Here is a 26,486-nt window from a genome sequence, read left to right on the forward strand (position 1 = left end):
CCCAGATCTTATTTTCCAAGCTTATTACTATTGTGCTACTGCAAGTTTAATGCATGTGCATTATTCAAAAATCAAGACTGTGAAATGAAAGTGTGATCAAGTCTGGGTGAAGCACTCTGTGGACAAGAGTTTTGTAATAGTGCTACACTCAGAGAGCAAATAGCTCCGGTAACCGAGATGTTTGCCCTCAGTGTGCTCCAATAAACTGATTTACCTTTCTTCTTTTTTTTTCTCCCCTCTTTTTTAAAAAGAGCTGACGCAAGTTTGTCAAAGGGAGTTGTTGGGGTGTAGCAGCTGTTGATTGGTTCATCTCATACACTCCCATTTGTCTTTAAATCACTGTTCAACTGCTCTAGGTTGCACATGAGCAAACTTTTCCTTACAGGTGCAATTCTTAGAAGATATAACCTGCCTAGCAAGCAAGGAAGAGAACCTGCTTGACTCAGAGGTAAACTTTCTTTCTTTACAATGTTTGATCAATGTACTTCAGAGATTGGCTACGTCTTCCAAAACCGGGAATTAGAAATTTAATTAACCTCTACATATAAGTGCAATGTGAAGGATGGGCTCCTTAAGATTTACTGACATGGTAATTTACACTGGCAAATATCTTTGGTATTTCTCCAGAAATGAAATTTAGCCTTCTCTTTCGTACAGAAAATCAAAACCTAAAAAACCAAAGAAGAAGCAAAAGTGTTCAAAATTGCCTTGTCAATTAAGAAATGAATTATTGCTTTCCTTTGCAACCCTTGGCTAACTCCTGAGAATTTTTTTCAAGGCTTTTGATTTACTCAGCTAACATTTCTTTAAACAAAAGAATTTGTGAAAGCTTTACATTTTAATTGTGTGTTTCACAGTGACAACACTTATCTCACTTTGAAATAGCCACATAGAAAATAATATTATAAAGTCACTGTCACGAAGACAAAGAATCTGGCAAAATCTGCTAAATCGGATGCCATGGATACATGATACAAATACTGATACTGCAAAACTCATGAAAGTGTTAGTCATATCTGTGGCCCAGCATTATTTGCCCATTCTCTTAATGTCCTAACTGCAGACTGGACAGGAATCAATAACATTCTGAAATCAGATGGCAAAAATTTCATCATTTTCTGAATCATTGCTGAAAACCATTACTTAATTAATGATGCAGAACAGTACCTTATACTTGAATAGGAAAATCAGTCTTACAGAGATAAATAACTTCCCTCTAATAATAGGTGAATGTCTTTTGCAATAAGTATTTCCATTTTAATATTAAACTCCAAGAAAAAATTTTTTGTTCAGGAAAATGCCCCAGGAGGCAGCAAAACCATCACCATACTGAAGCCGAGTTTGAGAAACATTGTAAATCTAAGAGATTTTTCTTATATGTTTAGGCACCAACTTCAGAACTCAGAAGAAGAAAGCATGAAATCCCAGGGAAGTTAAAACATATGAACTTTGGTGTTTCTCCTCCACTATTACATGCTAAGCTTCTCGCAAGGCCAGTTTGTAGACTCCTTGAGCTCTACGAACCTCTCTCTAAAAAGTTATGACTTCAATAAAACAGGTTCTCAACAGATTTAATTTTGCCACCAGAGGAATTTGTACTTTCACCAGACTTTTGGAAATTCACATATTAAAAAATAAAAATAAAAAAAAATAGAAAATCACTGCTTTATGCAGTAATTCCAGAGCCTCTTGAGATGACATCCATAAATCAGATGACTTGTGCAAATGTTTGACAGGACAATGTCCACATGATTCTTATGCAGTAACATGTATTTCCGGTCAATTTTTCCTCTCCTTTCCAAATTGTGTTCACTGTGTTGCACAGACTTTCATCCTCAGCTTAATCTTTGTGTAGTTTAAGTCCTGACAACTTTTTTGCTTACTTTTACCTCTGTTTCTCACCTGAAGACCTGTATTTTTTGGACTACCACTTCTGGAAAAGACATTTCTCCAATAAGAGTTAGGCAGTGGTCACAGAGCAGATTTTACACTTTACCAGAACAGGGTTAAGCACAGTTAGATTTGTTTGCCTGACTTTTACACCACAGATTAAAAATAAGCATCAAGAATCAGAATGACTGTGTTTCTCAGACAGGACAGCGTCTGCTTTTGAAGATAGTTCTATGAATGGAACTATGGTTCTTAGGGTTCCATCAGAGGTTTGGGGGAGGGGGCAAAGAGGGTCTTATTGTTTTTCTAACTCATGGAGTTATTCATATCCTGAGTGGGCAGAATCCCCCAGCCACTGCAATGCAAGTGCCAGCAGCTCTGCCTTGATCCCTGAGTCACTCATCCCCTCACGCATACTCTCTGTGAGACAGCCACTCTCTCTGGTAGGAAATCTCCTAGTGCTTTGTGATATTGCTTTCCATTTTCAGTTGTCTTGTCTAGGTGAATGCTTTTAGTAAGAAGCAATGAATTTCACTTTAATTTCTGGCCTGGGGTCAGTATTAACCTCCAGGACTGGATTTAAAGTTTACATTTACATTTTAAAAACATGCACTGCAATATCTTGCCACTACAAATATGCTTGTAGATGTTCTTAAGAACAGCATGTGATCAGTAACAGAGGATAGAGACGATCTGGTCATCAAGCAGGACTTATACACCCATAAATGCAAAACCAGGAAAAGGCTATTAAATAATTGCAGATTTAGTGTTGCAAAGGGCCAGACATGGAAATTACTTGTTGCGGTGTTTTATGATATTGTTATTGTGCAATGCTGAGCTGCATTTATCATGTAATATTTATGAAAAATGTCATGGATCTGGCCAGTGTGCCTGATTGCAAGGCAGTAGGTAGAGGATCAGGAACCTGTAACTCTGGCCATGAGCTTGCCAGCAATGTGCTCTCTGGTCTGTGCTCACTCCCTTCACTGGTGTCCCCTCAGCTGCGAAATGGACATATAAAATACCTCGAGGAATATCTTTGAGAAGGCAGAAGTATTGCAAAACTGCAAAATTTCTTGCACAGTCTTTTCCTCTTGAATCTGGTTATGAGCAAATGAATCCACATGTGTATCTACAGAAGAGTCTGTAACATGCAGCTGCTGAAATCCCAGAGGTGAAGTTCCCTTTGTAAATTTGGTTTGTACAGTTTTATTTGGCCCATACAGAAATAAAGAGTTGAGCATCATATGATTTTTAAAAGACAGGAATTTTTCTAACAGTGTCAAGTAAGAATTAAACACGTGTACACTGAAAACCAGAAACTGATCTATCAGAACTACACCTCCCAGTCATCAAAAAGTGATCATACAGAAATGCTCACATCTGTCAGATCCTGGTGAAAGGGGCAAGTTTACAATACATTTAAACCTGTGACAACATTAATCTTACGAGACTGGGAAAGCCTGCTATACTCCTTTTTTACAGCAAGCATTTCTGCATCACCCTTCCCTAGAAATTCAAAAGAAGCAGTTCAGGAAATTATTTTCTGCTGGCTTTGTATTTTTGCCAGGTGCTGGACACCCACTGTGCATCTGTTGGCCTGGCACTTTACCATTTTAAGGGAGACAGGAGGGCCAAGTGCTGGCATATAAAGGAACTTCTATGCTTGCCCAGAATTTTCCCAGTCGGTAACAGTTTCTCATCTTAATGCTATTATCAAGATCAAACCAACACCAAACAATTCACACTGGTTTACCTAATTTGAAGAAAATTCTAATGAGTTCTATTGTGTTTTGTTTGCAGAACAGAGTGTTCTGGCAGTCCCTGCATGACAGAGAGGTGCAAGCAGACAGCAGGGTGCTGTTTACCTTGAAGAAGCAAGTGTGTGTGCTGGAAAGCACTGACCTCTCTAATGGATCGTATGGAGCTGCAAAAAGTCAATATTGAGCTTGATGACCAGAGCAACAGTGGGGAAAGCCTGGAAGACAACTACACAGAGCTGGTTGATTCAGAAAAGGCTGCAATTAGGAGGTAAGCATTTAACTGTTCTGTTAAGGCTAGAAAGCAGTAATCAAAAAACAAGCTTCACTAATGGCATCTGGGACAGTTTTCCCACAGTGATGACCCTCCCCATTCTATGCTCTGGAGGACAGTGCACCCAGCACAGCCAAGGTAGCCCAGGTCCCTCCTTGCCACCACCTGAAGTGACCTCTGCAGGCTCCCAGCCCCTTGGCAATTTCCAACCACTCTGGTCAGATAGTACACGCGTAAATTAATACACTCTCAGAGTAGTGCAACTTGAACAGCTCAGTTCTCCCACAAGGACAGTCCACCTTCAGGTGATCCAGCAGAACCCACCATAGCAGTAGCACCTGCATGATCCGAGAAAGACATCTCAAAACCAGCCACTGGCTTCCAGCCCTCAGCTCGCTGCACCTCCCAGCACATCTCTCCAACAGGGCAGTTGCAAGGTGCTTCATTACTCCCATGTGAAGCACATGCTCAGCTTTAGCACACTGCTGTATGGAATTCTACTTTCCAACATCTACAGTCAGATGTAATTTGAAGATTACTGGGTTTAAAACTAAATTCCAAGGTAAAGTAAAGATCTATTAAACATGCCATTGGACATGAGAATCTTACAGGAGAACAGAGTGTTTTTCTGAAGGATTTTTAAATATTTATTGCAATGTCAAAAGAAAGTTTCCACTAATGACAAAAGGCACTACTAGAATAAAATATGTATCATTAGCTTTATCTAATATTTTCTTATTTTTCTTTGTGTTCAATCCATTTGCTAGTGAAGATGAAGAAAGTCAGAAGTTCCTTACAAATGGATATCTGGGTAAAAAGAAACTGGAAGACTATAATGAAGAATATGTAAGTTTTATTCATTTTTAGTGAATTAATGAATAATTACAAAATAAATCTTATCGACCTGAATCTTTTTTCCAAAACTTCCAGTAAACAAAATTACTCTGGAGCTCAATCAGCATAATTTTGTCTTTAAAATAAAAGCATTTTTTAACAGTTAGTGCAACAAAGCCTTTCTGTTGCCTTACAAGTAAAACTGGGTCTTTCTTTCACAAGTAATCAGAAAAATCATTGAGATCACACTTGAACTTCAGTAGAACCCATGTAATCTCACCTATGTTCAAGCAGTGTGGATCTGCATCCATTTTTCTAAAAAGACATTTGGTTCAGAGGGACTTTGTTGCTCCAAAAGCCAGATAGATCTGGGCCTCAGTGCGTGCATGCTTGTGTTGTTTGTTTGCAGCATCAGTGTAAATGAATACACATCCAGCTGCATTGCTTTAAGGAAAGGACATTCTTGTTTTGGCTTTTTGATGCTGAGCATTACATGCTTAGCGCACCTCTCACTCCTTAAACAACTTCATGTGAAAGTGGAAGCACAGCACCAGTTCCTGGGGTGTGCACAAGGGTACCTGTCTGCTCAGGATTTAACTTTATTCAGTGTTCATGACTTTGGTGAAAAGAAAGACATTATTTTATTGGTTGTGTTACAGGTTTTATTAGGACTGATCATATAAAACCAAAAAACACTACCAGCGTAGCTGTCTTTGGGGGTAAAGAGACTTCTTATGATGACAAGCATCTGTTGAGGAACCTTGAAAAACTCCACCTCTAAAGATCAAGAGAGCAGTACAGGGAAATCCAGCAATGAGGATGATTAGTCTGTTGTGCTCAGTAAAATACAAATTAATTGCCATTTTCTGGTTTTGCACCCAACAGCACGCAGGTAGAATCTCCTTTGGAATGTCCTCGTTCAATCTCAGCAATGCTATTATGGGCAGCGGCATCTTAGGGCTCTCCTATGCTATGGCCAACACAGGAATTATCTTTTTCATGTAAGTACATAGAAAGAAAAGCAAATAGAATATAAGAACAGAGCTGGCACTGAAGCTTTTATGGTTAGAGAGGTATGTTAAGCTTGTTTTGTTAGCTGAAAGGTTTCATAAAATCATTTGTAATTAAACCATTTTAGCTTTACCACAAGGAACCACTGCTGAAAAGCCTTTTTTTCCCTGTGTTTTAGACTTCTTCTATATCAGGAACACAACTGTGAATTGATACTGTGCAGTCAAAAAACAGAAGGAAAGAACAGTATAGTAGTCCTAAAATAAAGATAACAATCTTGCTGGTTCATTATGGGAGTCCAAAAAGGGAATTAAATCACCCATAAATATATTTACACCGTTCCAACAATCTAATCACTATGAGGAAGAATATTCAATATAATCTGAAATAGCAACATGCTTTGAATGTAAATGCATTCACAGATTTATCCAGATTTAATGTTGCTCCCTCAAGTCTATTTGTACACAATGTGCACAGATGAAAGCAATGGTATGTGGCTGGCAGTATCTATACAGAAAGGGTTTTGATAGACAGTGACAGATAGCCATGGCAAATTTTTTAATTGATGGCTAACCTCTGGCTCATTTTAATGAGACAGACTAAAAAAAAAAATGTTGCTTTTCTTTTTTTAATAAGTGGTTTTAATTTTAACTGAAGCCTTAATTTTAACCTCCCATGAAACTGGAATAAAGCATGATAGTGTTAGGCCATTTTTTGACATTAGTGAAATCTAGCAAGCCTTTAAACCAGGTTGCTTGGCTGTTTTTATATCACTTCCTGCTTGTGAAGACTGTGTAGCTACAAGAGAAACAGCATTTGAAATACCACATGTAGATTCCAGTTGCTAAGAAACATCTCCTGTTTTACCAGTAGAATTTTTAACTGAAAATTATTTGTATATTCAAACACTGTTCTGGGTAAGTGCTTCATAACACCTGTACTCTACTGTCTTAGACACAGTATTTACAGATCAAAAATGGAAGCTGGTTCTAAAATTGACTGCATCAGGGTTAGAAAAATGTAGGATTCTTTTTTTATCCAGCTTTCTCTGAGCACTTGTACTAACTAGTATGTCCATGAATTATCACTGGAAAGAAACCTATGATATGTTAAGCCTCACTAGTTGGGGAAAAAACATTACCTTAGTAATATCGCTATTTTTAAGCTCTGTTCATTCACCTAGGTGGCTAAAAAAAAATCTGATATGAGCCTAACGACATTAGCTCTGTTAGCAGTGCTAGAGCAGGGAGTAATGCTAAAGCACTACATGGAGACTTAGACAAAAAAGGGGCATCTCCACCCAGAACTTGCTTTCTTTTCTGTCCTATTTCCATATTTCCTGCATGAAAACGTTCTCCCTTCTGGTAGACGAAAGAGTTTTATTTAAAAGCATAAACTTTTTGTGGATTTTTTTTCCCCCGTGACATGTATCCACTTGCTGGAAGTTCCTCTGTTTTCGCAGATCACATTAGTGTTACTGGGACAGAAAAATACCATCTACCTAAATGGAAACTGCTGGACATTAATTCTAATTTGGTGATACTGGCAACATTGTCTAAATTTTTTGTAATTTACTGTTCTCATGTTGCTCAAGCGCTCTCGTGATGGAAGATGTCCTACAGGGTGAAGCTAAAAGGAGGGTTCCTAAAATTCAGAAGCTCTCCAGAAGTTCCCATTACATTCCTCCTGTGGAGGAGGTTTACAATGGCACAGATTTTGCACGGGAGCATCACTTCTGTCTGGCATGATTTAGCAAGTGAAACCAGGAGGACTTTGTTTTACCCTACCTCATGTGTTCGGACATGGAAATATGAACAGCATGCTCCATGGGTTCCCCTTATCAAGAAGGTTGCTGTCTCAGCAGGATATGCTGTGATCTCAGGCATGATTTCCCCCTTACCACATTGCGTGAGCCCACATCATGACAGGCAACCCTGCTCACACGAAGGCTGTAACACTGTCTGTCTCTCTCAAAGAGAGAAACTTCAGAAAAAATTGTGATGGTCTGGGGGCCATCACCTTGCCCCAGGTCCTGGGTCTGCTCTTAGATTGTAACTCATTTATGAACTTGGCTGTGTCTCCCATATCTGTACCAAACTGCATGTTCAGTGGGGTAGAAGGTGTGGGTTCAGCCATAGAGTAAGGCACATCTATATTTCCTAGCTCTGTCACATTATCATCACATTCCCTTCTGCACCAGCACTTGTGCAGGCTGCTGACAAGACGATTATGGTAATAAGATGTAGTGCCCACGATGCTGTGCCCTGAATATGTCATACAAAGCTACATTTTTCACCAGCACTTTGTGAGAGGCTGAAATCACATAGGATGCAAATGTTGTGTGGAAGGAACATGGCAGTAATCAGAACTAATGAATTCAGGCAGACTAGACTGGAAGACTTAGATACAAGTGCTCCAAGAGCAGGCTTTCCAGTATCATGCCATGCTTTAACATTATGTAAAGTTTTTAATATACTTGCACAACAGGCAACTAAACTCTGCTTCACAATGATATGGCAGAAGCCAAAAGCAGTGACCACCCAGGAGGCAGCAGTGAAGTGTTCACAATCATGTTTTGGCTTGGGTTTGGGTTTGGGGTTTGGGGTTTTTTTTTTGGGTGACAGCTCTGAGTAAGGAGAGATATGAAACTGAGAGGTCAAGGAGCGGGTAAGAGTCCAAAGACCAGATTCTCACACAGAAATTCTGTTTACTTTAGTAGGATATTGTTAAGATACAAGATTCTGTCCTTGTGGAACAGCACAGAAGTGGCACTTACTGGATTTAAACAAGCCTTCAGGGGCTTTTGGAGTGCATAAGGTGCAACTGTACTCATAAGTAAGCTACAGTTGACACTTATCTCTGCATTTAGCACCTGGAGACCAAAGAACAAACATGCTGAAAACTGTTTATATGTTTAACCTCATGAAAATGAGCAAGTGTAAGTTCAAATCCACTGCCTCTGATGTCCTGCTTAGGATTTTAATTTCTGCTTTGCCTTACAGAGTTTTGCTGCTCAGCGTAGCAGTACTGTCACTCTACTCGGTCCACCTCTTACTGAAGATATCAAAAGAAGGAGGTATGATGAGCAGGCTGTGGCTGATAGAGAGTCCCTGCTGCATGTATTTTACCTTGAAATGCAGTTCATCAAATATGCAGTAGCTCATGGGGGTTTTTTGTTTTTAATTTTGTTTTTTTTTCAGGATCATTAATATATGAAAAACTGGGAGAAAAGGCATTTGGCTGGCCTGGGAAGTGTGGTGTTTTCATTTCAGTTACAATGCAGAATGTTGGAGGTAAGGGAAAGAATTTTCTAGCTTTTAATTCTTTTCTACAAAACACAAGTGCTTTCTCCCCTCTGCCTAGCTAAATGGCATTAGAGTTGAGCCAGATACAGCATACACCATATTACAAAAAGGAAGGACATGGGAGATTTGTGTCACTGATTCAGCTACCTGACACTTCAGTGTCTGGTGAAAGACAGTTACCTGGGATCTCTCCATGGCCAGTGAAAAGGCTTCAATCATGGTTAAAGTGGCCTGGCTGACTGTCCTCCAGGAATTGACCATTTCTCTTTATTGAGCACAGCTCAGACTGTTCTTCTTAGCATCTAGTTGAATCATCCGCTTTAACTTAGAAAAGATTAGTCCAATGTAAAAGGAACAGCACATGGTTCTGTCTTCTCTATAAAAGACTCTTCAGTAGTTCATTTTTCAGCTTAATTCTCTCCTTGAAATAACAGTTGGGTTGTGTTCTCCTGAAAATGCTGTGTGTTTAAAGTATGTTTTTAATGTATTCACCTACAAAGATACCTCCTGTGAAACATCTATCAAGTAATCTGTTGTCTGAGAACAGGAGGCTGTTTACTTACCAATATAAATAGTAGGGATAGGACTGCATACTCATGCAACAAACTTGTTTCGTTTTACTATCCTGGAAGAAACCTTTTAGGAGATGTAGTTCACGTCTCTCTACTGCAGAAGACTTTTGGATTTTGTTCATAAAAGCTGCTATTCTATGGTCTTCCTTTCCTTCCTCAAGCCTAAATATCAAATTGGTTGAATTCAGGAATGAAGTACGCTTCCCTATTAAAGAAGAGTAGCTGTTTCTCTAGTCCTTGTCTAGATTGATTTATAGGTCTCCAGAGATCTCTCTGTGGCAAACATAAAATAACTGAAAAAAGCATTCCTTTTGGAAGTGCATTTAAATAAGGTGTATAGAAGTCCACTCTTCCATCAAGAATCTTGACAACTAGTTGTTTTCTTTATATATGGAGATTATCAGAAGAAAGGAGTTGAAAATAGGGAGGATAAGATAGCTGAAGAGATCTGGAGGCACTAACATCTTAAGTTACTACAGAATGGGGATGGACAGCATCTACTGGAAAAACAACATTTACAACAAGAAAAGTAGAAGGAAAAGTTAAGAGTGGCTTGAGTATGCTGTTAATTCAGTAGTAACTGTATTGTATTCTAATACAATAATGTCATTCTAATGTCATTCTGATGTCATTCTGATGTCATTCTAATGTCATTCAGGACATGTTCATAACAAGTTGAAGGGCACACCATTTATTTAGTCGCACTTTCATTTGAACAAAACTCATTTCTCTACTTTTGCAAAAATCTTTTTCTTTTTTTCTTTTTTTGGAACTACAGTTTTCCCTGAAGGTGTTTAGTTTTTTAGCTTGTTTGTTGTTTTTTTTCAGCAATGTCAAGCTACCTCTTTATTATTAAATATGAACTTCCAGAAGTCATCAGAGCATTTATGAAACTTGAGGAGAATTCTGGGTAGGTACCTTTTCCCACCCTGAACCTCAGATGAAAATTTTTCACTTTGATGTCAATGATGTTTGTTGTTATTTTTATTCCTCCTCTTTAGAGAATGGTACCTGAATGGGAATTACCTCGTCATACTTGTAACAGTTTTGGTTATTCTTCCCCTCTCCCTTCTAAAATCCTTAGGTAAGCTTAATGTACTGCTTAAGCTCCTTTCTTATTTCTATTAGGATTGTGAATTTATATGTAGCTGAACTGGTTTCTTTTCTGTTTTGTTTTGTTTTTCTTACTGCACAGGTTATCTTGGTTATACGAGTGGATTTTCGCTGACCTGTATGGTTTTCTTTGTCAGTGTGGTAGGTGACTGTTTGGGTATTGTCTCTAAGCAAATACAGAACCTGCAAACCCTTAAACACTGTTATATTTCTTACCATGACAATTTAATGTGGATGTTAGAATAGCATCTGCAAGTGAATCAAATCAACAAGCCTATTGCTGAATGAAGTCAGAATTAAGAAATTCAGTTTAAAAAACACTTGAGAATAAAAAAATAAAACAGGACAACAGCAAAGGCAAATTAACAAATATTTGCAAGAGAAGCAGAAGTGGTAACACTTGATTTCTTGCTCTCTCTATTTCCCCTCTCTTCTGTGTGCCTGTTTATACTTCTGTTGGAATACCCCAGGTGTGTAATCACCTACAGTGGTACTCTTCTGATAACATAGTCTACTCTTTTGTAGGTAATCTTCAAGAAATCCCAAATACCCTGTCCTCTCCCCATCATGGACCATGGGGTTGAAAACTGGACCACCACCAATAACACAGTGCTAATGCACCTGGTCATGTTACCAAATGAGTCACTTGGTTCTGGTGTGAATTTCATGATGGACAACACAGCTGGGCACTTGCCAGGCCTTGAGGAACCAAAAGATACCTCCCCCAAAAGCAGCGTAGAATATGAAGCGCACAGCGACAATAGTGACAAGTGTCAGCCAAAATACTTTGTGTTCAACTCACGGGTAAGGGAGATTCTTTGTCTTTAACCATTTAACCACTTTAACTGTACTACAGCTAAATTGCTGGCTGCCAAAAGTCAGAGGTACAGCCATGACCGTTCTTACTAATGGGAGCTTTATTTTACAGACTGCCTATGCAATACCCATCCTGGCATTTGCATTCGTATGCCACCCTGAGGTGCTACCAATATACAGTGAACTAAAAGAGTAAGGTTCTTAAATTTTGTCCAATACTACCAGTTAACCACAGCTAGAAATCATTTTCTACGTGTTGCCTCTTGAATGCAGGTATATAAACACCCACATGATAATGATTTATTGCTTGCCATAGAAAGCAGACATTGGCTTTGCTTTGACCTTATAGTCAGATATTGGTGACAGAGAACCATTGCATTGATCAATATTTACTTAGGAAAGGAGGAATCTGGACAGTTCTTTAAAGGATGTGAAATAAACTGGGGAACTTGGTTGCACTGAAGGAGATAATTCTTGTTTCTAATAATATTTTAATGAGTTCTGGGTCAATTGCTACTTACTCTTAAAGTTTCTTGGGGTGCCTTACATAGTTTGGGTGTTACATTGGTTTGGGTGTCTTACATAGTCTCTTCACCCAGCCTAATTTGCTTAAGAAATATCAAAAATCAAATACACTTGCTTAAATCAGCACAGAGTTGATAGGTGGGAAGCAATAATCAAAGGTATTTGTTGAACAGCAAAACTACATTACAGGAGGGTGTGCTGCAAAACCCAAGGAGGCTATGAATCGTTACCTCCCATTTCAGCAGGTTTAACCTCAGAAGCAATAAAAATTCACAGATAACTTGAAACATGCTTCCAGGTCCTATAAGATGAAGATTGTCTTTAACCAAAGGATTTATGAAGAAAAGATTTGACCTGCAAGGGGTTCTTGAACCTGCAGAACAGCCCTATGTAGATATAAGGGTATGTTCATATAGACCTGGCTAAGAGCTCTTGTCTATTCTTACTATCAGTCCTGTAATTTTAGCCCCTCCATTTTTTTTATTTAAAATGCACCATTTGAGATTGATAGTTAATAAATAATTATATACAAAATAATGTGGCACGTATTATGTTGTGAGTGAGAAAGCAATAGAAATGGAGTTTCAACACACTTTTTATAAGTCTATGATGCTCTACACAGAGCTGTAAAGTATCTGTGTAACCAATATAGTTGCTATGAACTTACTAGCCAGGGAGGATATGTCAGAGAGCTAAGATACTTCTGAGTACTTCTTGTACAAATAGAGGCTTTATAGGACTGTTACTCTCTTTCTTTTGTACTTCAGTCGCTCCCGAAAGCGGATGCAGAATATCTCAAATATCTCCATCACTGGCATGCTTATCATGTATCTTCTGGCTGCCCTCTTTGGATACCTTACCTTCTATGGTAGGTCAAAATCTTGTTCTCTACAGAATTTTCCCTGTCATTTTAAAGCAGGTGAGCTGGTTCTATCTCAGAGGTCCAAGTATTAATGTATTTTTATGGGCCCAAATCCAAGTGTAAGCAACATTCAATTATAATATGCAGTGTGTAATCTCTTGAATGATCTGTGGCACTTCTCCAGCTGTCAGACCACCTCACCTGTGAGAGACTCAGAGGCATCTACTAGGGGGACCAGTTGCATATCTCTTGGCTTTGTGAACTCAGACAAGAAGCTGCTGTAAACTTGGCTCTCGGCAAAGGCCAAGAGTGACTGTACTAAAAATACTCTAGAGCTCAACAGTTTTACATGACACTATTAAGTGCTACCCAGTCTGGCTCTGACACCACTAGTTCAGCTTCATCTATGCTGAAAACAGGTGCAAATCATTCTAGTGTAAAAAAATATGGACGAGCTAGACTAACCGATAGGCAAACAGAGAAGTCCCTCTATTAGCACACCATTTTATGCAAACGCCACTTCTTTTTAGTTTGTTAGTTCCCCCATGCAGCAAAGAAATGAATGATACAGCACAATCTTCTCCCTCTCGCTGGGCCAAGAGAGCTCTGTCTGAGAGCTGGGACATGTGGGTGGAGGTCAAAGGGAGCTGTCACCAGTTCAGTTGTTTCATATTTCATATCACAGAAATTATTTTTACTTCAGGTTCTACATCCACTTAATGTCTTTCTCAAAGTCATCCCAAAGATACTAGAGTACAAAGCATCACCTCAGAGCTGTATTACCCTCATCATCTGTGAATGATGGACTTGTATCAGTCACAGTGGGAAAATTCCTCTTTCGTGTCTAGCCCATAACATGTATCTAATGACAGCAGCTGGGCTAAAGCTAATCTTATCTGGCTGCAGTACAAAGATCCTTTTGCGTGTTCAGCTATTGCTTAAGTGACTTAGCTCCTTTCTGTTTCCTTTTTGCAGGAGAAGTTGAAGATGAACTACTTCATACATACACTAAAGTGTACACCTTCGACACACTCTTGCTGTCAGTTCGTCTGGCAGTGCTGGTGGCTGTAACCCTGACTGTACCCCTTGTCCTTTTCCCTGTAAGTAACACAGTTGCTTAAGCTGAAATCAGGGCTAGCCCATATACACTGATTGTATGTGCTCAGCACAGGCAAATTTTAACATTGAAGAAAAATAAGCCTGAGTTTTTACTTAGAATGGTCTTAGGCATGGACCTTAGGCAGTTTGAGTTGCAAAATTTGAAAGACTGAAATAAATCAGTCTTTATAAGTAAATCAGGAATGACTTCTCTGGCTCTCTGGCTCTTTCTGTACTATATTTATCAGAGCAGCGCTAAGTACCAAAGACAGAGATATACTGAAACCACTTACGAGATTTCCTAATAGAGACATAGGCACCTACTATAGCATCCAAACTCAGGACAGACATGTGAATCTCAGGTCACACACTGTGCAGGACTCCCAGATCCAGCTGCCAAAGCAGAGGGACAGAGGCCTCTGTTCACCTTACATGCTTCAGTCTATGGACAGGGGAGGAAGCTAAATACCAGAACATAGAGGCATACAAAACTCAGCCATATAGTCAGTTGTCTGAGCAAAGTTTGGAGCTTCTGTGTTCTCTTCACAAAATATCCACAGTAGCAGGGACAGAAAGACACAGGTAAACAAACTGCTCTGAAGAGGGTCTGAGCCTCCTCAGGGATCAATCTCCCCTGAAGAGCAGACCTCTAGGCTCCTGAATACATAAGACTGTCTGCCATGCCTTCTCTGAAAATAGCTGATCCTGGTGATTAGGTTTTGGGAGGCTGGCGTGTCGTTTGTATGGCACATACAAGCCCAGCATCATGCTACCAGAGGGCTCCCAGCAATCCACGTCACGCCATAGGGTTCCCATCTGATGAGAGCAGTAACCCTGGGGTCCTGTTGCTCTGTTGTCCTGGATGCAATGCATGCTCTGTGTAGATAATCTTTCCAGGCTTGCTGACAAATGCCTTAGAGCGGTGATCACTGTTCAATGTTGTCAATCAAAAAGAAAGGTCTGATATAAAGGACCCAGAGCGATCGGTTCTTGTAGCTTGGAGAACGCCAGTGCTCTGCCTTAAATGTCATGTTTAAACCAGTGGCTAACTGTTTAAATTAGTCTTAACAAACTGGTTGCTCTTCATGGGAAAACAAGCTAAGGGCATTGCAAAAGCCTCTGTCTGTCAGATGTAGCATTTTTCCTTTTAACTTTCTGTAAAATCATTTTTATATCTGAATAGTGAGTGAAGTCCTAACATTTACATACCACAGCACTAATTTTTCTATTAAGAGGACTTCTGAGAAAATATCATTTTCTTGTAAGCCAGAATATCAAAGAGATTTACACAGCTTATTTGGACAGCCATCACAGCAGATATTATTACTCCAAATAAGCAATATAATTGTAACAACTATTTTTTTAATGAATTACTGCATTTGTATTTTCTCAAAGTAGTCAGAGTTTTTTCTTTAAAAAAAATTCATTTCATTTAAAAAAAAATAATTAACTATAGAGCTATGTACCATTAGTCACTGTAAAACTTACAGTTGATAAATCCTCTTTAAGGACTATGTCACAGAAGGTATAATGGACAAGATGCTAAGAGTAAGTGCACAGAAATGCAGGCAGCAGTTTTTTGCTGCAATAAAACTGTTTTACACCAACTCAGGGGCTGGAAAAATTATTTGCAATCTGCTTCCCTCTTCCTAATATTGGCTCACATCAACCTGAAAAACATAAAATACAAAATTCATGCTGTGTTTTCAAGCGATGGACTTCAAGTCTGATAGAACCCCATACATTTATTCAGCTGCCAAACTCACCCAGATACAGTTGTACAGTTGTATGTTATTTTAAAAGAATGAAACAGAAGTGGGTTTAGAGCTTTTTTACAGTGTAAAAATATTGTTGTTCAATTTCTACATTTCGAATTTTAGGTTAATCACAGTACTTGAGAGTAACACTATCTCCAACCACCAAATGGATTTGCTTTTGACCTTTTTCCTACTTACCACCTTTTATGATGAAAAAGCAAAAAAATTCTGTGTTGTCTGAGAAAGTCAGTGGAGCAAAAAGGATCCTCTGCAACAGCTTTTAGGTTTATAATTACCAAGTGGCATTGAAAAATATGCTTTTATTTTCAGACATGTATATGTATATATTTGATGAAAGTAAAAAAACAGCTTCCTCTTTCTCTCAGAAAAGTAAATGATAGAACTCCTGTGGGATTTTCAGAGGGATCTGGTACAAGAATACAGCAACTCCTATTTCACACATGCATTTTTTGCCTACTGATCAGTATTCATAGTGGAGGGTTCTTTGGGGTTTTTTTTGCTGATATTAGCATCTTTCAGTTGAACAGATTTCATGTCCCTGATTTTACACCCTATTTACTTGATTTTCTTCTACACTGCAAATATTTGATTTTCTGCATTAAACCATGAACCCAGTTCTCAAAAACCTACATCAGAGTGAGACTACATTACGGGAATCAAAGACCGAAAACACATTTTTTCGGTCAGAATTTCTCACCACAAAAGTACTTAATATAGATCATTTTTAAAAGTGAAAAGCAAAGAAAATTGTTTTACAAAATTAATTGTTTTACTTCTCCTGGTGGTTTTCATCTTGCAGATCCGTTCATCTATCAGTGCGTTGCTGTTTCCCAGAAGGCCATTCAGCTGGATAAGACATTTCCTGGTTGCAACAGTAATTCTGGCTTTTAATAACCTGCTTGTAATTTTTGTTCCAACTATTAAAGACATCTTTGGATTTATTGGTAGGTTTCATAAACATTTTGTTAATTCTTTTTACATATTTACATTCATGGACTGAGTGACAGTCTCAGTTTGGGTCTTACAGTATACTACTATAAACACAGATTAAAGTTAAAAGGGATATAATTCCCAAACACAAAGCTAAAGGCTACCCAATTTTGTTGCTACCTTGCATGAGGCACAAGGAATCCAATAATCCTAGTATGAAAGTGGGTAAGGAATCCCCATTTTGACAACAAGGTCGTTCAATATATATGGAGGAGTGGGAAATCACCTTTGGTTTTCAAGCACCTGTAGGCTGAATAAAATGTATTGACTTCCAAACTGTGACATAAGAACAAGGAGAAAAGTGACACATTTATTTTGACATTCACAGTTCTCTCCCTACCTCTTTCTTTTGGTCAGTTTTGGCCTCTGACCAAAGAAGAGCATGAAGAGCCTCTGTGCTCTGAGCTGCTTGAAGACTCATGGATGCAGATGTCCTTGAGAAAGACACCTCCATGGGCTTTCTGCAGCTGGTTTGCTCCTCCCAGCCTGCTGTGCCTGGGCCACCATACTGGGCTCTGCTGAGCAGAGAGGACTAGGCACTTCCTAGGCACAGTTTGAAAAAATCCTCTCAGTAACAAGTGTCTCTTCAGGCCCCGAGCACTCAAATAAGTGTTTAGACATCTACAGCTCTCCATGAATGCTGTCTACAGAGCGAACATTTTGTGCAGTTGGGCTTGGAAGAGCAGCTACCTTCCCACATGCTCTCTTTTACAGGTGCACCACAATGCTTTTCTGACAGATGGTGCAGTACTCAGCTCTTCTCTCTCTTCCAGGAGCCTCTTCTGCTACGATGTTGATTTTCATCCTTCCTGGTGCCTTCTACCTGCGTCTTGTTGAGAAGGAACCCTTGAGGTCTCCCCAGAAGATCGGGGTAAGAAACCTGGCAGCAATTGCAAAAAGAAGTGTGGGAGGGTGTGTGCTTTCCACTAGTCACAAATACACAGACCTTTGACTTGCAACATGTGGCAATTGCTCATAAATGCTAGCATTTATGCTAGCATATAGGTTGGACAGTGTGATTCACCACAGATTTCAGGAGCTGAAACCTTTTGTGCCCTACTACACCTGATACACAACACTAAGTGTTTAGGATAAAGTGTCTCTTAACAACTATAAAAATGCATTCATTTAATCCGATCTAAGGTCTAGTTAACACCTGCATTTGCATAAATAGCACCAAGACTAAGTAAGTGTATAAGGAGCTGTTGGTTCATGTTAGAAGGCCAGCTGCGGATTAACAGGAAGATTTGAGGTCAAGGTTAAGAGGGAAATTGTACTGCAGAGATAAATAAGTAATAATGATTTCCTCTCTGAGACAGATCCATACACCTACAGAAGACATATATGAAGGTCTATCATTTATGCAGAGAATGTGTCTATATGTCATACTGGACTACCACAGCAGTACCTTTCATCCTGAACATCAATAACTGTCTGCACAGGAACATAATGTAAACAGATGAGCATATATATGTCTATATACATGTTCACAAAAAATATGAAAGTTAACCAATACATACTGCAAGTATAAAAGAAGAGGTTTTTTATGGTGAAATTATTTCTACCATGACTTTTGGAGCTGTTATTATAGAGTGACTGTGAATATTTTTTCATGTCTCCTTGTTTACTCTTCATGTTGCTGTGTGTTAGGCACATCTAGAATTTCACACCCTACACTGAGATTACATACAATATTCATCTTTGTGCTGCAAGGCAGAGTAACATGAAGTGTGGACAGATTATGATAAACTAAAGCCCCAATAAAGCAGAGAGTGACTACAAGCACCTAAATCAGTTGCATATGTACAGAAATACCTTTAGGTAAGAGATATGGACTTACCTGATTAGCTAATAAGGATAAAATGGATTAATTCTGAAGCTGTTCTTATTGTCAGAGACTATGATCATTTATTGAAAATTCATCAATTTTTAAAGAAAAAAAAAAGCTGTTCCTGTGTTATGTTCTGTATTATCGTTCACAGTAGCAAAATGGGTTGTCTTCAGATCTAACCTTGTAAAGCCTAAGTCTCTTGGACTGAAATTCACACAGGACTAACTCTGATTCATGTAGCCCTGTACGACATTATTTGGGTTTTATTCACAGAGAATGACCCAAACTCAGGCCCTGGGTGTTATATAAATGTGGCTCCAGTGGGACAGTCTGTGAGCTACAGCCTACTCGGTCACTTGTTTTATTAATAAAATTTTATTTTCAAATTGCAGGCTCTGATCTTTCTCATAGTTGGCATAATCTTCATGGTTGTGAGTATGACTCTTATTGTAATGGACTGGATTTACAATCCCCCAAGTTCCAGACATCACTAACCTGTGGAGACAACCAAGTGCTTTTTACAACATAAATATTTGTATTGTGTGCTCTGAAAAACATCTAAATGGGATTGTTATTCCTGGCTAGTAACTGCAGTACTTTGAAAACAGTTTCTGGTAAGGTCACAAGAACCCAATGGAGTCTTTGTCATCCTTTTCAATAAGGATCATTATTTATGCATTAGAAACCTGAGCTTAGCATTTCTGGCCAGGTGAAATGAAATGTGTGGTGTGAATGCTTCCTATTTTCAGTACCAAAATAACTTTGTACATAGTCCTCAAAAATAGCTTGGTGTCACCCCTTTCAAAATCTCATATCATGATCATAACCACAGTTCCTAGAGCCTTGGAAAGGTAATGGCCAGAAAACCAGATAGTGCCTTGTTCTCAATCTGAAGCTCATGGGAGTGGCTGCCCAAGTCCAAGAGAAAGGGTATAGTTTCTGTAGGGGATCTGAAAAGTGACTCCTCACTGCCTGATAGACCAATCTACCTATCAGAAACATGATGGCTTTGACAAGCTAGTGAACAAGGCTGAGCATTAGATTTGTTGTCCAAATGCATTGCCGTTGACAGGTGATGTCTCGTCGTACGGAATAAAGCTCTCTGACACAGATTCTGTGTTGGAACATGTGCTTGAAGAACAGTTGAACATTTTCATTTTGTTGTTAAAGATGCCTGTGCTGGGAACATCAGACATTTCTGCTGTAGGTTTTTCTTTTCTTTACTTTTTTAATTGTTGTGTGAGCTTGCATCACTGAACAAGTTGTATCCTCTGTAGAAACATGTCTTCCACTCTCACAGGAATTTAAAGAGACCACAAGGTGTGGCAAAGCACCCTCTCCAGTATTGTTCAGTACTTGTATATTTGATAAATGTTCAGTGCAGGAAACTGTAATTTGCTATACATAAAAATATATGTATTTATGTACATAATTTTTTGTTTTCCTCCAGTCATAAAAATATTACCCTATGGTAAATGATTTTTGAAATTTTTTTATGTGTCACTTTGTTTTCATAGCCACACACTTAATATTGTTTTGAAGAAAACATATTTAATTGGTGGGTTTGTAAAAGATTCATTTTTATTCACCATTGTATAAAATATACCTGTAGCAAGTCACCTAACTGTTACCTGTGTAAAAACGCATTCAGGTGTATGCTACTTATGTTACAATAAATTGCAAGATGTTTTCCTCTGGAGAATTTTTAATATGTTACTTAAAGTTCTGTATTGCCATTGTACACCAAAAATTTGGATAACTTGCTAGATTGCTGTACCTTAGCTTGCCTATGCATACACTAGCATTCAGCAACATCATATGTAATTAAGGTATGCAAAAGAAACCACATTGCTGACAATCTCAAGTGTATCATGCTAGGCAGCTGCGCAAGACAGAAAAAAAAGGTTATGTTCTGTGTTATATGGATGCTTAATTAACACTCGGACCATGTTTTGGGCTATGCTGTGGAGTACTCACTACATATGCTCTCTGTACAGACCAGGGAAAAGTAGTCGGAGGGGTCACATTAACTCCTTACTACAGGGAATGAGGGGGAAGGCGAGACTTGGTTTTATCATGCTTACATAAGTCCAAGCTCATGTAGTTGGAGTTTTCATTTTCCAACTTCAAAATCTGTTGAGTACACACCTGTGAACTCAGAAGGCTATGAGGCACTTGGAAGTTGTCTCTGCTCTCTCTCTTTGGCTTCGCACAAAAATCTGTTTGTGTGTGTACGTATAAATGTGTGTATACTCACAGATTAACTGAAAAAACATATCCATACCAAATGCTACCTTTCTGGGCAGTATTGTATGCTCACTTGAGTACTGTATCCTTAATATACTGGGAAACACTTCCTTGTGAATGCTAAGTCTGGCTTTGCATTTTTAAAGAAAAACGTGCCAATAATATTTACCTCTGTTTTAAGCAAACTAGTAAAATAATGCTGCTTTACTACTGAAGAGGCCTTTAACATGGACTGGAGTTAATAGTAACACAACACCACACCTCTCTTCCTGATACCATTACTGAGAGTTATATGTATGAAATTGTAACTGCATCTGTGTATCAGAGTAAAAGCACGGATCATGACTGCAACTGCATGTAGAGACTTAGGAATTCATGTAGCCCACCGAAAACACAGATGACCTCAAGAAAAATAACAGAAGAACTATGGAACAATGGCATAACTCACTGTGTTTTTATGGCACAAAACTGTCACTGTCCAAAACAGAGGTAGAGAGGTTGTAAAATGTCAAGTTTTCAAGTTAAAATACGTTGGTCACAGTGATATGCAGCCACAGTGCCCACTGAAAGTAAGGGCACTATTGCTCACTAACTTATTAGCACTTCTGCAAATGGTGGATATTGGAGTTTCTTATTCGTTTTGTATTGTTGACAATAGGCCTGGTGAGGATTTTTATTACAAAACCATCTGTGGATGTATAATAAATTAATTTTTCAAATACTGTAGTTTTTTTTTATTCTGTTTTAGGCTACGAGGAGAAGGAATTTTTTTTGAAAATCAAGAAGAGTCGAGGTGGTAGCCTTAACACAGGCATCACTATAACTGCATTCCCTTTTAAGAGAGAAATTTATGTATCCATGTATCTGCAGATGAGCAGGATGGCAGCTCCTTCATATAATAACCCTTTCACATTCCCTATTCTGTATCTATTCATGGAGCTGCATAGACATCACCGAATAAAGAATGGCTGCTCTTGAAAATGGGGTTATCTATGAGAAAATGTTTTTGGATTAACTGGGATACACAGTATAGCAACTAAGTATAGTCACAAAGTGTACTATAGGAGTAAATATAGTATATCACTAAGTATAGTATAGGAGCACGCACCAGATGGTACTGCTCTGTATAAATACTTCCTATATTTTAGCTGTGGGTTTTCCTGCTGTTACATACTTGTCTGCTGTATAATCACAGCTCAGAATACACTGGTCTACACATACCTCCATCACCGATGAGCTCATGGGAGAAACATGGGGCCAGCCAGCATTTGCAACCTGCCAACTAATAAGGGAGGCACTGCAGACTCAGATGCATGATCGACAACTACGACAGAAACATCTGCCCTGATTTTCTCCTTCCCTTGTAGTTAGGCATCCTTAATTCCTTGCAGCATCAGCTTTGCTCTGTCTTGATGGTGCTTGAGGTATAAATTTCTAGTGGCAGGAGGCTGTTTTAATTAAACAATTAAAATTGTTGCAAGTGAATGAGTGGAGTTAAAAGTAAAAGGTATGTCTTCAAGGACAAGAAAAAAACAATGAAAATGTATTAGAAATTTCAGTGGTCAAAGAGGTGTGTTATTAAATGAATGTGACAAGAATGCCAGAAGTGAATATACAGGGGTTAAAAAAAACCAAACCAGAAGTAATTTCAGCTCTGGAAAGGGGCAGAACAAGGGACACTCACTAGAGGGCAAAGTCCTCTCTAGTCCATAAATAATCAAAGATTATATTCAATAACATCTGCCTAAAAAAGGGGCAGCAGGCCTAAGTAAGTCAGAACAGCTGGCTTTGGTGTTAATTTTCAGTAAACCCTGACGTGCTTGGCTGGTCCTCAATGGCTGACATAATAGTAATTAAAGCTAGTCAGCAATTACTTATAAAGAGGTCTAGTTGGTGCTATAGGTGGAAAATTTCCATTTATTTGACTTCAAATTTCAATGTAAGTTTTACCGAAAATATTTTATTGCAACAAAATTCTGGCAGAGCCCAGTCAAACCTGAGAGGAAACCTGCCTGGTTTTCCATTACTCTGCCTGGTAAGGTGCTGTGGGCTCGGGGGGCTTACAGTTCCCAGCCTCCACCTGGCAATGGGGAAGGGCCAGCCCACTGACACCTAGCCTAGACAGCCCTAGGGTGAGCTCGGGGTCACAGAGTTTCCTACTGCAAAGCTTGGTCTCTGTTCTGCAGTGGCAAGTCTGTCAATATTTCCATGGTATATTGTGCTGTCTAGTAGAATCCTGGGGAAAAAAAAATTGCTTTTAGTTAATTAAATCATCACATACTGCAAACACATAAAAGCTTGTGTTGAACCTGGGTAATAAAGACAGTTTCCTTAAGAGTGTGAGATATGTGAAGCTGGAAGAGATCTCAAGTAACCTATTCCATACCCTTGTTAGATAGCAGTCTTAGGCTAGTGTTCAAAAGTAACAACGTCGGCTTGAGCTGCTTATTTCAGACATCTAGTGAAGTCAAAATAAAAAAAAATTATGTGCTGACTGGTCTCACAACCATCAAAGTGTGGAAAAGACATTTCCAGCTATGCAGAATACATCACTGATACCTCAGTACCCTCTGCACAAAAAGGTGCTGGGGGCATTCACTGTGCTGCAGAGCTGCTGCCTTCATCAGCAAAGCATGAACATTGAAAGGACATACATCATGTGGAGCCTACTCCCCTTGCCCACCACTTGAGCCAAGTTCTAAACCCAGTGCATTCCATAATGATAAATAGCTTTTGAAATCAATACATAGTCCTAATTTTGCTACATAAAAAGAGAAGGAGGCCTTGTGCTGTTATTAACAGTGAAACAAAAGGTGTTTATCACCAAGCAAAAGCAAAACTAAAAATGAAAGGATGCCTGCTTGGTTACAGCTCTGCAGAACACTTTGAAGTGGATGTTTCAAGTTCCACACACTCAAACGGAAAGTATTCAGAGCATTCATTCAGCTTTACAGGTATCACACACCTCTCCTGGCTCATTTATCTTAAGGCTTTGAAAAGTTACCCTCTCCTCAGTACCAGATTGTCTACACATAAATTATTACCTAGCTGTTTATTCCCAAAAGGAGGGTCTGTACCTCCTCTCAGGGGGAAGCTTGCCGATGGCAGGAAGCAACGGATGCATGCCATCAGCATCAGCCTCCTTTTTACTCTCTGACTGAGGTGAAACTTCTACCTCTTCCACCACAGACCAGCCAACCTTTCCCACCCTTTCTTTCTAAGATAGTTGGGTTTAGCTTCTTCACTAGCAGTGCAAGCAATTGACCCAGTTTCCGGATTGCCACAGTCAGACTAACCCAACAAACAGCTCCAAGTGCATGAATTAATACAATGCTCTCACTAAGACTGACATTTCTTCTTTGAATCCCCACCTTTAACTTGGTCCATCCTGAGCAAAGTTGGAGGGCCTGGCACAAAACATTCCTGAACTTCCCCAGGAAGAAGCAGCTGCTGAGGCAGACACCTTTTTTATACCCTACCTTATTTACTGTTTCCTACAGGTTGCTTGGTAGTATCCCCTTGACTTGTAACACCTCTTCACCATTCAGAGATACTTCAGCCTAATACATCACTAGTGTACAGAAATAGATGCTTTATTTATGTCTCAAAGCCCCATTGCAGGGGTTAGAAGCCACCTGTTTCCCTCCTTCAGCTACAGAGTGATAAAACTTACATCTATCTGAAACCCCCAACTAACTGATATAAATCTTCTGATAGTGCCTGAGCTCTCTTAATACACTCCTTTGCTATTAATAATGCTTTTGCACTCTACAGTTCTTCTTATAAGCCTTCTGCAAAATGTCATTTAGCCCTTTTTTCAATCCAGCCTCAAAGAAAACAAACATTTTAATTACCCCTGCTTTTACAGCATTAGTAACTGGACAAATACAAGCTCAACAGAAAATTATTTACCCATTATTTTCTCCAGGAAATCTGATGTCAGATTAGGCTGTTGCAGGAAATGTGGTTGTTCCTGATATTGCTTATTAAGAATGCAAGACATGGAATACTGCTACTAGCCTCACCCTTAACGAGCTGGGCAAACATCTGCATGATGCATGGCTAAAACAGCTGGCAATTAAAGCAGCTGTGCTCCTAGAAGCTATTGGGAAATCAAAGACAAGATTACTCAGAAAGCAAGTTTCCCTGAAATTGTCTCCAATGCCCAAGGCCTCATAGTACTATGTGAAATACATCGAATTGCATTCAGACTAACAGCATTCATGGTGGGGTGACTCAGGCAATCTAGTCAGGAATAACTCATTTTCTTATATACAGTCATATACACTGTCAGAGCCATGAACTGACATTTTGATTAAACGGGAATATTTTACCTGGCTTCAGGTACAAAAGAAAGACAAGGACAAGTTCAGTATTTCTGTAAAATAAAAAAAAGGTATCACCAATATCCTCTGGATGGGACTAAAGCCATTTCCTTCCCATAGACACTGTGCCACCAGCAGCAAAAGAATCACATCCTTAACTTCAGAAGTTGGGAGTGTGCAGTTAACACTACTTCAATCTGTACTCCAGGCACTCTGAAGTACAACCACCACAAGGGACAGGTTATTTTTGCTAAAACACTGGAGTCAACTAAGTGCCAAAGTCCTTAGCCAGCATCTTCCAGATTCAATGCCAAATCAGAGAAAAACTTCACAGCTCTGTGCACATGTGAACAAGTTTTTTACAATACCTACTAGAGCCTGATAGAATATTGTGATTGGTTACCCTGTAAACACTAGGAAGAAAACTGCTAGAATGAGAATAAGAAAAGTCTCCTACAGTCACACTGGAGACCTTTTTTTTTTTATTTCACTTTTGTTTTTTCTATTAACCATTATGCCTCACAATCATTGAATAGTATGAACTAAGCAGTGTATGGGTAATAAATTTTATATAGCAATAAAATGCGAATCCTAGGGGCAGAGGGCCCACAGGGCTTGCTGAGCATTGCCTTCTGGCACTATAGAGCCAGGCACAGCACTTTCTGTTCTTTAATCAGCAGTCAGTGAGTCAGGCTACTTTTTTGCCCTGTGGAACACAGGAAAATTGAGTTGCACATAAGCATTTGAAAGCAGTAGCAGGTGTACCAGGTTTGCATGCCCAGGTTTTTGTAGTGGGGGGAGCTGCAGGGGTGGCTTCTGTGATGTCTCTACGTGCTGTGACTTCATCTGAGCACTAGAAACTACTTCTTCATCTTCTTTGATTCTTATATTCTGTATAACTTCATCCCTCGATATTTGCTAATGTCCACATTGGAGGCCTATGACAGTTACCACTGCTATCTAAACACTGTAGTTCAGCATGTATTGCAAAAGTCACCAGGGATTAAAAAAACACTAGTTATATCTATCCCCTTAAGGAATAGTGAAGAAAAACTTTTTTTTTTATTTACTCTAGTATATTTACCAGAACATCCAATGTTGTTACATAGCCATGTCGAAAGTGGTGAAGAGAAGACAAGGGACAAACATTCACCAGAATGATGGGTTCCACTATCAGACCCTCACTTCAGACTGGAGATATGAAAACCTCTCTCCTTCAGTTGGAGTGAAGAAGGTGAGGAAGTAGGAAAATACT

The 26,486-nt window shown here is 39.1% G+C and overlaps 1 protein-coding gene across 3 annotated transcripts; it reads left to right on the forward strand.

Annotated features, from left to right (window-relative positions):
• Positions 1-335: 335 nt before the first annotated feature.
• On the forward strand, positions 336-20,666 carry SLC38A4 (solute carrier family 38 member 4). Of its 3 annotated transcripts, none has more exons than XM_027664962.1 (16): positions 336-448; positions 3,694-3,921; positions 4,692-4,770; positions 5,644-5,759; positions 8,772-8,845; positions 8,970-9,062; positions 10,475-10,556; positions 10,648-10,730; positions 10,842-10,900; positions 11,285-11,563; positions 11,688-11,767; positions 12,868-12,968; positions 13,938-14,062; positions 16,638-16,782; positions 17,602-17,699; positions 19,052-20,666. In XM_027664962.1, exons 2-16 carry the CDS (start codon positions 3,803-3,805, stop codon positions 19,151-19,153), a joined length of 1,635 nt encoding a protein of 544 aa, XP_027520763.1. In that variant the 5' UTR covers positions 336-448; positions 3,694-3,802; the 3' UTR covers positions 19,154-20,666. The 3 variants fall into 3 exon arrangements, with proteins under 3 accessions (XP_027520763.1, XP_027520782.1, XP_027520772.1); XM_027664981.1 differs by having other exon boundaries at positions 4,697-4,770; XM_027664971.1 differs by having other exon boundaries at positions 3,699-3,921.
• The last annotated feature ends 5,820 nt before the right edge of the window (positions 20,667-26,486 follow it).

The sequence above is a fragment of the Corapipo altera genome, unplaced genomic scaffold, assembly GCF_003945725.1.
Source record: "Corapipo altera isolate COAL_440 unplaced genomic scaffold, ASM394572v1 1, whole genome shotgun sequence".
In the NCBI taxonomy this organism is placed as follows: Eukaryota; Metazoa; Chordata; class Aves; order Passeriformes; family Pipridae; genus Corapipo; species Corapipo altera.

Bases quoted from the DNA above. Each gene is read 5' to 3' on its own strand.
- SLC38A4 (XM_027664962.1), top strand. From the start codon at position 3,803: ATGGATCGTATGGAGCTGCAAAAAGTCAATATTGAGCTTGATGACCAG. The intron at 10,557-10,647 runs GTAGGTACCTTT...CCTCCTCTTTAG, and splicing joins AAACTTGAGGAGAATTCTGG to AGAATGGTACCTGAATGGGA. The intron at 16,783-17,601 runs GTAGGTTTCATA...TCTCTCTTCCAG, and splicing joins AGACATCTTTGGATTTATTG to GAGCCTCTTCTGCTACGATG.